The 12,708-nt window shown below is 39.8% G+C and overlaps 1 protein-coding gene across 8 annotated transcripts in view; it reads left to right on the top strand.

Annotated features, from left to right (window-relative positions):
- Window positions 1–4,489: 4,489 nt before the first annotated feature.
- The window catches only part of DNM1L (dynamin 1 like), a 49,013-nt gene continuing 40,794 nt past the window's right edge, over window positions 4,490–12,708 (top strand). For 6 of the 8 annotated variants that reach the window (XM_044226505.1, XM_044226506.1, XM_044226503.1 and 3 more), the window contains exon 1: window positions 4,511–4,698. In XM_044226505.1, the coding sequence (XP_044082440.1) occupies window positions 4,597–4,698 (102 nt within the window). In that variant the 5' untranslated portion in view covers window positions 4,511–4,596. Of the gene's footprint in view, window positions 4,699–12,708 lie in introns of all 8 variants that reach the window. The other 2 variants (XM_044226509.1, XM_044226510.1) reach the window with 1 other exon arrangement.

Consider the following 12,708-nt stretch of genomic DNA (forward strand, 5'->3'; position numbering starts at 1 on the left):
ACTGTAAAATGCTTAGCACTCTGCTTCACCCCCAGCAAGCACTCAGTGAATGTTTAATAATATAATGTGAAAAGGACAAGGAGGAAAAGGAGTGATTAAATATGGGGATTAGCATTCCTAGATTGTGTCTATATATGTACATTTAGAAGTATGGGACAGTGTTGGATTTGGGTAGTTGTTTTTTTTTTTTTTATGGTGAATAAGGGATCTATTTTCCAAAACCAATTTATTCCATGTGGTAGGAAGCATGATTTCTGAAGACATTGACTCACATCCTGAAAATGCCATAACCAGACAGAGAAAATTCTTGGGTCAACTCAATTTAAAAAATTCTGAAGGGAGGGGCGTGCCTTGGTGGCTCGGTCGGTTAAGCGTCTGCTTTTAACTCAGGTCATGATCTCAGTGTCAGAGGATAGAACCCCATATTGGGCTCCCTGCTCAGTGGGGAATCTGCTTCTCCCAGCCCCTCTGCCTCTGCCCCTCCCCCCTCCTGCTGTCTCCCTTGCTCTGCTCCCTCTCAAATAAATAAAATATTTGAGAAAGAAGAGAAAAAAAAAAATCAGAGGGAAGGCTTCTAAATGTCCCTGCTGGGGTCAGGTCCATCTCCAGAGCAATCCCCTTAACCTGATGTGGTAGGCAGAATAACACACCCCCAAACATGTCCATGCCCTACTCCCTGAAACCTGTGAAATTTAAACGGCAAAAGGAACTTTCTGGGTATGATTAAAGGAATGGACTCTGTGCTGAGAGACTGTCTCGGGTTAGCCAGGTGGGCCAATCTAATTATGGGTTCTTAAAAGCAGAGAAACTTTCTTGGCTATAGTTAGAGATGTGATGGCAGAAGAAGGGTCAAAGACATATGACACTGCTAGTTCTGAAGATGTTGGAAGGGGAACAAGAGAGGGAATGTGAGCATTCTCCAATCTGTAAAAGGCAAGGAGATGGACATTTCTGTAGAAGCTGCAGAAAGGAATGCAGCCTTGATGATCATTTTAGCCAGGTAAGACTCACATTGGACCTCTGACCTACGCAGCTGGCAGGTAATAAATTTTTGTTGTTTGAAGCCACAATTTGATAAATTTGTCTGATTTGTTAAGGCAGCAATAGAAAGCTCAGACACCAGGGAAACAGGGTAGAAACCTAGTTTCAGTTCTTCTCCCGATTCATTCAACATCATCAGCCCTAAGGCAGCTTGCTCATGGAGATCCCGATAGCTTCCACCATTGCCTGCTGTCCTGCCTGCAAGGATAAATTGATTTGAGAGAATGAAGTAGATTATGCAGAGAGAAGCAGAGCTAAGAGGTAGAGAGAATTCTGATGCTACCTGAGCCCCCAGTTCCAGTCGTTTTTGAGGCCAAGGTCATGCTAGCTCTTTGGTTATGTAAGTGAATCAATCCTTCTTTGTGAGCTAGTTGGTTTGAGTTAACTGTCTGTGAGTTGCAACCAAATGATCCTGCCTAAATCATAAACCTATGGTAAGGGAGGGATGGCTGAAGGAGAAGAGTTGTTCAGTTTGTTTTTTAAAGCTTTGGGGACAGCAGCTGATAATGGCTTAATGTGATTTCATAGCAACCCACAGAGAAACACATTATCCTACTTAGGTGAGGAAAGTCATATTTATTGGCTAAATGGCTTTCCTACAAGCAAGAATATTCTGAATTTAAAATGTTAAGACCAATATTCGTTTACTTTGTTTGTCTCCAGTGAGACACATTGCACATAGAGTATCCTGCCTTATATATTTTTTTAAGTTATCAAAACAGAGCTACACTTTTTAAAGGCCTCACCACTTCCTGTTTCTACAGTCTCAAAGACTTTCCTTTTCCTCTGCACCCGATAAACTCAATGGTTTAGAGTCTAGGCAAGTACTGGACAAAGCTGCTGAAACCTAACTGGTGGTCATGGTAATAGGAGGACTTTTGAACACTGACCATGTGGTCATTTCTCTTAGAAAAAAGACAATTAAAAAGCAGTCACTATTATTCCGGAAGCATTTTATAAGACTCTGGATGTTCCCTCCCAAGAGATATTTTATAATGTTAATGGAAATATATAATGCCACACGAAATTCGTGACATTTGTTTTCCTGGAATATATGTATGCTTACTCTTTTAATTTTGCAAAAAGGAAAAGACTACGTCTATTGATGTCACAAATAAGGTAAAAACAGCTGTAGTTTCATCATTTTTGCTCTAGGGCACCTTGCCCCTATGAAGCAGTTACTGATTTTGCCCACAGAGCTTTACAAGGATCCTGCCCTCTCTGTCTGCATTTTCTTGTTGGAAGGAATACAGACCACTCAGAGAAAAAGAAGAAATGAAAATCTTTATCAATAGAGGACTGAAAAGCAAAGTGGGTAAAATCTGAATACTACATTGTCTTTGATAGAAAATAAGGGGATTTGGAATAAATGTCTTATTTGCTCTTTGTTTTCTGGGGTTCTGAAATTTTAATCTCACTTTGTTTCTGAAATTTTTGTTTCTTAAAATAATGAGAAGGAAATGTTCATAAAACTTAGTAAGATGCAAAACACTACTAGTGGTCCTTCAGGTCTTAGCTTATGTGGTATTTTATTAATTGGTCCCAAAACATTCTGTACCTACTGTGTATCCTGCTGAACGTCCGGCATGTTCCTCAGGGCTACAATGTGGGGCTGTGCAGGTGAACAGTACCCGGGGTATTTGTGCAATGCTCAACTTCCCCTATTGCAGGTGAGCCTTACCCTCCTGGAGATTAAGTCTGGTGATGTCTAGAGAGTCTTGCTTGCATTTTCACTCTTTCCCCTCAGAGTAGAAAAAGTGTTCCCATTACATGTTCTATGATACCCAGTCATAACATGCCACCCATTTATAATGGTGTCATCCTGTTACACTGTAAACTCAGATGGGACTAAGATTGTACCTGTCTTGTTTCTCACTTTCTAGACGCTAGGGGTGCATCAGTAAATTAAACAGTCAAAAATCCCTGGCTTCTAGGAGCTAATAATCTAGCAAGAGGAAAAAGTAAACAAGTTCAATATGTAGCATGTGGACATAAATACTATGGAGAAAAATAAAATAAGGGAAAGGGGCTTTCTCCTCACTCACTTTAATTAAAAAAAATTTTTTTTAAAGATTTTATTTATTGGGACGCCTGGGTGGCTCAGTGGGTTAAAGCCTCTGTCTTCGGCTCAGGTCATGATCCCAGGGTCCTGGGATTGAGCCCCGCATGGGGTTCTCTGCTCCGCAGGGAGCCTGCTTCCCCCTCTCTCTGTCCCTGCCTGCCTCTCTGCCTACTTGTGATCTCTGTCAAATAAATAAAATCTTAAAAAAAGATTTTATTTATTTGACAGAGAATGAGAAAGAGAGAGCATGAGAGGGGGGAGGGTCAGAGGGAGAAGCCGACTCCCTGCTGAGCAGGGAGCCTGATGCCGAGTTTGATCCTGGGACTCCAGGAAATTGACTTGAGCTGAAGGCAGTCGCTTACCCAACTGAGCCCTTTAAAAAATTTTTTTAGAAGATTTTTAAACTTATTTATTTGAGAGATAGTGAAAAAGCAAGAGTGCGCAGGATCTGGGGAGGGGACAGAGGGGGAGGGAGAAGCAGACTTCCCACTTAGCAGGGAACCCCACTTGGGTCTGCATCCCAGGATCCTGGGATCCTGACCTTAGCCCAAGACAGACGGTTTCCCATGAGTCAGTCAGGCACGCCTCTCCTCACCTACTTTAGATCTTTGCTCAAGTGTCACCTTCTTTTACTTTGAAATAAGAAACATTTGGAGGTTTGGAGTAGAGGAGAGGTAGGATCTGTCTAAAAAAGAAAAACATGAATAGTTTCAGTGGGCCCACTTAGAAAAAAGCAAGTAGGGCAGTTACCAGATCTCCGCTTTGCCAGGAATTAGGCCACAGCAAGTGAAGTTTTATACAGAATATAGAGAGCCTCCTCTCCCCTCCAAAACTCTTTGACATAAGATTTTCTTAAAACTTTTTTTGTTTGTTTTTAAACACCTTTTTACCAAAATCTAGGCGAACCCGCGTGTTCTAACAGGGGCTAGTGTTGTGTTTTTGCAAAATAGCACCCCACGCCTTCTGTAGTATCACTCTACAGATCCTGTGCATTTGATTGGGGAGCCTGAGGCATCAACTGTCCTTTTAAGATTCTTCAGCCCTCCCTCGTTAAGCAAGCGACCCCATAAGGAAATGACATCTTGGATAATCAAGATATTCCGCTCTAGTTAACACACACTTATATCCGGCATTTTCACACCCGTTAGGGCCCTAATACATAAGGGGCCTCGCTCCTTAGTTTTTTGACAGGTGCCGGTGAACCATGTCAGAGCTCTCCGCTCTCCGCCCGCCTGGCGCCGCTCAGCCTTCTGGAAGTCGTAGGCCTCGGTGTCCCTCCGACGCAGGACTACAACTCCCGGCAGACTTTGTTTCCCTCCACCTTCCTCTTAGCGCGTGGCCTGCCGGGAGGGGGCAGGTAGCGGGCGGGCGGGGTCCAATGGGTGCCGGCTCCCGAGGAGAGGGAGGAGGAGAGGAGGAAGGAGGCGGACTCTGGGCCCCGGCCCCATTCATTGCCGCGGCCGGGCGGGCGAGGGTCCCGTGTTTTCGGAGTCATGGAGGCGCTAATTCCTGTTATCAACAAGCTCCAGGATGTCTTCAACACGGTGGGCGCCGACATCATCCAGTTGCCTCAGATCGTTGTGGTGGGAACGCAGGTAAGAGACGAGGGCGGCGTCCGCCCAGGCCAGAGTCCGGGGCGTGGGTCTGGTGGGGGTCTGCGGCAGCGCCCGCTCCCAGCTGGCCTTTGCGGCCTGTAGGGAGAGGGCGTTGTTGGGGGTGCCGGGGCTCCCCGGGCTCTGCCGCGCCTTCCCGCCTCGGGCTGCGTTGCTTCGGGCCTGGGAATCCGGGCCCGGTCGGGAGACGAGGGGCGGAGCCGGCGCAGCGGGCCCGGCGGGTCCCGGGGGCGGGCTAGGGGAGGGACCGGCCGGCGGGCTGAACTGGAGTCCGCGGGGACCGGGCGCGGCTTGCCCAGCGGGCCGCTGCTTGCAAGGGCACCTGGGGGACGCGCGGGGCACGCGGGGCCACAGTGGGCTTGTGGTGGGCCAGCCAGCCCTTCCTCGGTTGGTTTTAGGGCGACAAGGTTTTTTTAATTCCCCTCCTTGCTCAGGGGCTGCGGAGTCAGTTTTGGAACCGCGGGTTCGGGACTGAGAAGGCAGGCCGCAGCTGTGTGGCACCAGTGTTTTCCTGCAGTGCAATCCGTTCAGGTTTTGGGAACGCCGAAGCAGTTACAAAAACACAAAAAGCAACAAAACAAACACAAAACACAAAAAATCCAACCCACCCCGAAACTACCTGTACCTGGGTTTGAGGAAGGAATAACCAGTTTTTCTGAGTAGGCTGTGGTTTTTTTCTTTCATCTAAATTGGGCATCAAGGTTCTCTAGTCTATCCATTTTGTGTCTCATAGATAGCATAATTTTTAATGATTTTTTAATTTTTATTTTTTATTATTATTTTTTATTTTTTTTATGCAGAAATGTTGAAGAAATAAATTAATTCTAAAGTGACAGAAGTACAAGTTTCATTTTCTCTGCCTGCTGCTTTTCTTAGTTTAAAAAGACTCCTAGGACTTTTATTAGAGTTCAGAGGAACGCATTTTAGAGATTACTTGGTGTATTGATTTTAAGTGTTTTCATTTCTTTTTTTTTTTTAAAAAGACTTTTTTTAAAGTGTTTTCATTTCTTAATGATCTTTTCTATTTTACTTGGTTTACTTATTTTCTGTTGCTACATCTTGTTACAGTATTTTAGTGTAGAGTATAATTATGAGAGAGAATACTATAGTATATTCAAACACTGGAGACCTTGGAAACTGTAGACATCTTGCACTCTTTCTTGCATTTAAATATAGTAATAGAAATTATTTCAGAAACATTATTTGCTTGGTCTGCTGTAGGATTGGTACAGATTCTGGTCTTTCCTGCCTACATATATTGTAGTACTTGTAACTCCATATTTGTAGTGATCGGACACGAAATCATCAATATAATATTGTGAGCAGTATTTTTGTTTAGCATGTTTTGTTTACTGCTGTATTCTTGTTCCTAGCTCTGGAACAGTCAGGGGTATGTAGTGAGTGCTCTATAAATACTTTGAATGAATGACTATTGCTCACTGTAACTAGATAATATTTTTAAAACACTGGGACTTCTATCATCAAAAGGGATCTGCTTTTGAAAATAGAATTAAAGGAGGTGAAATAAATCTTCTTTGGTAGTAATTTGGAAATGTTTCCTGTCTGTGGACCAGAAACTTTCCATATACTTTTAAGAGATTCTCCATGCTTTTTAAGCTTGAAGCAGTAAAAGAATCAGGGCTATTGTATATCAGCATAAATAGTTTAAAATCAAGAAGGATTTTTCTTACACAAAATTGAGTTTATTTCCGTGAGTAAACCTGTTGGCAGAATTAGGAAGGTCGGAGTGGAAAAGTTAAGATCTCACTGTTAGGAAAGTCGTTAATGTGTGCTAGCAAAAACCATCCTAGTAGTGATAGGTATATGCTGTGTCTGTATATTGATGTTTGAAGTTACTCACAGGTGAAATTAGGTGTCATTGTTGTTTTAAGTATACCGTACATGAGGTTTGAACTTAAAACCCTGAGATCAAGAGTCCATGCTCTACTGACGGAGCCAGCCAGGCACCCAGGGAAATTAGTGTTTCAAAACTTGATTTAATGAAGTTTATAGCTGTGTATGTCTTTATTAGCTGAAATTCAATCCTTTATTATTCATGTACAGAAGAAATAAGATTATAAACACTTTCTTTTTTCCCATATTTTCCTTAGTATGTTGAAAATCTCTTTTACTTGAATATGAGTATATCACTACTTTTTCATCCATGCCATTAATGTTTTGTACATTTATACAGCACATGCATTACATTCATATTATGTCTGGAACTCATTTATTGTACAATAATAAATAGACATAATAGGTGTTTTGACAGGTAAACTTCTCAGTAGTAGTGAAGATGTCTTCATAACACAGGTATAGTCACTATCTTACACATTACCTGTATCTTAAATGGCTTTTGGTCCCATTTTATTGAACTTTTTAGAACTGTGATTTGCAAACTTAGTGTATGTAAGGCTTAGTTTGAAAATAAGTTCCTGGATTCCATCCCCAGAGATTTTTGATTTTTTAAGTCTAAGTTGGACTGGGCATCACAGGTGATTCTGATGCAGATGGTTCATAGATCTTAATTGAAAAGAATCTTAGTGTGTCTTTAACTTTAAAATGCACGAGACTAGAAAAGACAGGGAAGCTGAGCCTAAGGACCTGCTACCATCCAGTAGCATGTTCATCTTGGTGGCATTCTTGCTAATGTTTTAAATTTTGATTTTTAAAATTGCCCAAGTAATATTTCAAGCCTAGATTGTTGGAGGAGTTGAGAGGGAAACATGTTCATAGCTGTAGATTACTCACAGCTTTTACGGTTTAGCTAAGTAGTTTTCTTATTTCCCTAGCTGAGAGCATCTGTGTGGAAAGCACTGAAGAGGGGAGAGAAAAGCTTGACACTTTTAGACCATGGTGTATTTTGTAGGTGGAGGAGATAAGACTTAAACTTGGGAAATTTGATCACTATTTTTTAAGTTGAGAATTAGAAGGGTGAGCCCTCCCAAGTATGTAATCTAAACCACCACCCAGTATAGGAATCCCAGTACCCATGACATTTACCTGAGATGCTGGCTCAGAGTTGCTAGTAGGGAAATTTTCACTTTACCTTTTATTTCAGTGATCTCAGCATTCCACCTTTAGTAATTCAAAAAGGAATCTTGGGTTTTAAATAACCAGTTTGCCAACCAGCCGTTTGTTTCTTTTTAATTTAACATTTTAAAAACGGAAAGATAATTCATATAACATAAAATTCACCCGTGTAAAATTCAGTTTTAGTATACTCCCAGCTTATGCCACCATCACCACTATCTAATTCCTGACTTTTTTTTTTTTTTTTTTAAACAATTTTATTATGCAGGAGAGAATCTGTACCCATTAGCAGTCATTCCCCATTTTACCCTCCCGGCCCATCCCCTGGTAACCACTAATCTATTTTCTGTCTCTATAGATTTGCCTGTTTTGGACTTTTTTTTTTTTTAATGATTTTATTTATTATTTGACAGAGAGAGACACAGTGAGAGGGGGAACACAAACAAGTGGGGGAGTAGGAGAGGGAGAAGCAGGCTTTCCACTGAGCGGGGAGCCCGATGCAGGTCTCTATCCCAGGACCCTGGGATCATGACCTGAGCTGAAGGCAGACGCTTAATGACTAAGCCATCCAGGTGCCCCTGTTCTGGACATTTCAGTATAAACAATCATATAATATGCGGCCATTTTTGTCTGGCTTCTTTTGCTCAACAGGTTTTTTAGGTTCATCCATGTATTTAACTTCATTACTTTTTATGGCTAGAATTCCATTGTGTGTATACACCACAGTTTGATTATCCATTCATTATTGATGCATATTGGTTTTTTCCCCACTTTTTGGCTATGATGAATAATGCTGTGAATATTGTTTACAAGTTGTCCTGAGGACATGTTTTCAATTCTCTTGGGTATATACTTAGGAATAGAATTGCTGGGTTGTTTGTTAACTCTTGTTTAAATTTGAGGAACTGCCACATTGTTTTTTGTTGTGGCTATTCCATTTTACATTTCCTCCATCAGTGTATGAGGGTTTCAGTTTCTGCACATCCTCCCCAACTGTTATTGTCTTTTTAAATTGGGACATCTGGGTGGCTCTGTCAGTTAAGTGTCTGCCTTTGGCCCAGGTCATGATCCCAGGATCCTGGGTTGGAGCCCCTCAACTCAGCGGGGGCTGCTTCTCCCTCTGCCCCTTCCCCCACTCATGTTTCTGTCTCCCTCTCAAAAATAAACAAGATCTTTTTAAAAAGTGCTAAACTATTCTAGAATTCTTTATTTTAAAAAAAGCACACACATCCCCCTCTCCCACACTGCTATCTACATTTTAGTTCCTGAAGTCTTGCCCTTTCCTGCTGGATATACCTTCATTTGTCTTGTGTTCATAGAGGTGATGATTTCATTACATTTAGTAATTTCATGCTAGATACTGATCATAGTTTTCATTCGTATATTGATTTCCTGTGAATATTCTTAGGTGAACTTATATTTTTATTTTTTTCCTAGTTTCTTTATATAGCTCATGTGCTGCTGCTTTTTTTTTTTTTTTTTAACTTAAAAATAAGGTGAAATTTGTATAATCTAAAACTTGCCATTCAGAGACACAGTTCACTGGCATTCAGTACATCCATGGTCTTGTGCAATCACCACCTCCTTCTAGGTCCAAAACCTTTTTGTGACCCAAAAAGAAAACTTCATACCTGTTAAGCAATGACTTCCTGTTTTTCATTGTCCTCTCCAGTCCTGGCAACCACCAGTCTTCTTTCCATCTTTGTGGACTTACCTATTCTGGATAGTTCATAGAAATGGAATTGTAAAATATGTGATTGGTTTATGTCTGGCTGCTTTCACTACAAATAAAAAGTTAAAAAAAAATAAGAAAAATACATTTTAATCTATTATATTAATATCAAAGAATTAAGAGGCCTGTCTTATACAGTGAAAAATAAAAACTTAGTTAAAAACTGAATCAGTTTGGGGTAGTGTGTCCTGAGTGAATATTTACTATATATTTCCAACTGATGTTGGATCTGATAGCTTTTTCAGATTTTTAAGTGTTTTTTTAAGTGTTTTTTTTTTTTTAAAGATTTTATTTATTTGTCAGAGAGGGAGGGAGAGAGAGAGCGAGCAAGCACAGGCAGACAGAGTGACAGCCAGAGGCAGAGGGAGAAGCAATCTCCCTGCCAAACAAGGAGCCCGATGTGGGACTTGATCCCAGGACGCTGGGATCATGACCTGAGCTGAAGGCAGCCACTTAACCAACTGAGCCACCCAGGCATCCTGGATCTGATAGCTTTTTATCAGAGAGAAAAAGCTAAAAATATAATAAAGCCTTTTCAATGAAAGGGTCAGGCTCAAAATATAAATCCAAAGCACTATAAATTTTAAAACAGTATAATTTGGAAGAAACTAAAAGATGGTACTAAGACCACGGACACAAATCTCTAATCAGGAAATACAGAGATAGTGAATCAATTTGGGGAATATGTGGGGATGAAAAAGCAAATAATAAATAAAATCATTAAGCATTGCAGTGCCAAGTGAGCCATATTTTCAGAGCAAGCTGCCTGTGACTTGCCATACTGGAATTTCTGTAGCCACTCACCTTCCTGGAAAGAGTGTGAATATTGGGTATTTAAATCACTGGGAAAAACAAACACTGTTCCAGCCAGTTATTGAGGAAAGCCAACATTATTTGTAATAGGTAAAAATGAAAACTTATAAAAACATGTTTTGTTTGGTCTCTATGTGACTCTGTTGACATAATTTTTTGTAATTGAGATACAATTGACATATAGCATTTTATTTTGTGAGTGCAACATAATGATTTGATGTACATATATAGTGAAATGATCACCACAGTAAGTCTAGTTAATACTCATCATTACACATAGTTGCATTTTTTTCTTTACGAAAACTTAAAATTTACTGTCTTAGCAACTCTCATATAGAAATACAGTATTATTATCTATAGTCATCATACTGTGCATTATATTCCCAGGACTGACTTTATTGGGAGTTTGTACCTTTGACCACCTTCACCCATTTCACCTACCCCCAGCTTCTGACAGCCAGTAATCTGTTCTCTGTATCTGTGACTTCTTTTTTGCTTTTGTTTAGATTCCACATGTAAGTGAGATCATGTGGTATTTGTCTTTCTCTGACTTATTTCAGCTAGTGTAATGCTGTCAAGGTCTATCTGTTTTGTTCCAAATAGAAGAATTTTTCTTTTTTATGGCTGAATAGTGTTCTGTTGCACATGCATATATGTATTAGAGTAGTCTTTTAAGATCTTTTGTATTCTGTGGTAATAATTATAACATCTCCTCTTTTATTTCTGATTTTGAGTCCTCATTTTTGTTTTTGGTAAGCCTAGCTAAAGGTCTCTGTATTTTTTATCATTTCAAAACAACAGCTCTTGGTTTCATTGATTTTGTTTTGTTTTGTTTTTAGTCTCTATTTAATTTATATCTGCTTTGATTTTTGATCTGTTTCATTCCTTTCCTACTGATTTTGAGCTTAATTTAGTCTTCCTTTTCTAGTTCCTTGTGTTGTAAAGTTAGGTTGTTTATTTGAGATCTTTCTTGTTTGTTAATACAGGCATTTATCACTATTAGATTCTCTTTTAGAACTGGTTGTGCTGCATCCTGTAAATTTTGGTATGTTTTATCTTCATTTGTTTCAAGCTTTTTTTTTTTCTTTTTTCATCCATTGGTTGTTCAATGGCATGTTGTCTAATCTCCACATATTTACAGATTTTTCAGTCTTGTGATTGATTCCTGGTTTCATACCATTGTGGTTGGAAAAGATTTTTGATATTTCAGTCTTTTTTTTTTTTTAATTTTATTTATTTACTTGAAAGAGAGATAGAGAGCACAAGTAAGCAGAGCAGCAGGCAGAGGGAGAAAGAGAAGCTCTCTGCTTAGCAGGGAGCCGGATGCGGGGCTCCAGCCCAGAACCCTGGAAATGACCTGAGCCAAAGGCAGCCGCTTAACCAACTGAGTCACCCAGGCGCCCCTCATTTCAGTATTCTTAAACTTACTAAGATTTGCTTTGTGGCCTGATATATGATCTATGCTGGAGAGTATTCCATGTGTGCTTGAGAATAATGCATATTCTGTTAGTTTTGGATGGCATGTTCTCTGTATATCTCTTAAATCCATTTGGCCCAATGTGTTTTTTCTTTTTTCTTTCTTTTTTTTTTAATTTTAAATCCAATTCACTTAACATACAGTGTTAATATTAGTTTCAGGTGTACAATGTATTGATTCCACAATTCTATACATTATTCAGCGCTCTTCATAAGTGTACTCTTAAACTCCTTCACTTATTTCACACGCCCACCCCAATCAGGTAACCATCAGTTTTCTATAGTTAAGAGTTTACATATGAGTAACATCGTGTGGTAGTTGTCTTTCTGACTTATTTCACTTAGCATTATACTTTCTAGATCAATCCATGTTACTATAAATGGCATGATTTCATTTTTATGGCTGAGTAATATTTCATAGTGTGTGTGTATGTATGTGTGTGTACCTATCTTTCCATCTTTCTGTCCATCTATCCTGTCTATACACACCACACCTTTATCCATTTATCAATCAGTGAAAACGGGCTGCTTCCATAATTTGGCTATTGTAAATAATGCTGCAAAAGCTGAAAGGGTGCATATGTCTTTTCAAATTAGAATTTTTGTATTTTTCAGGTAAGTACCTAGTAGTGGAATTACTGAATCATATGGTAATTCCATTTTCAATTTTTTGAGGACCCTCCATACTATTTTCCAAAGTGGCTGCACCAATTTGCATTTCCATCAACAGTGCACGAGGGTTCCTTTTTCTCCACATTCTTGTCAACACTAGTTGTTCCTTGTGTTATTAATTTTAGCTATTCTTTTTTTTTAATTTTTTATTTTTTATAAGCATATGTTTTTATCCCCAGGGGTACAGGTCTGTGAATCGCCATAATTTTAGCTATTCTGACAGGAGTGAGGTGATATGTCATTGTGTTTTTGATTGGTATTTCCCT

The sequence above is a fragment of the Neovison vison genome, chromosome 12 (assembly GCF_020171115.1).
Source record: "Neovison vison isolate M4711 chromosome 12, ASM_NN_V1, whole genome shotgun sequence".
In the NCBI taxonomy this organism is placed as follows: Eukaryota; Metazoa; Chordata; class Mammalia; order Carnivora; family Mustelidae; genus Neogale; species Neogale vison.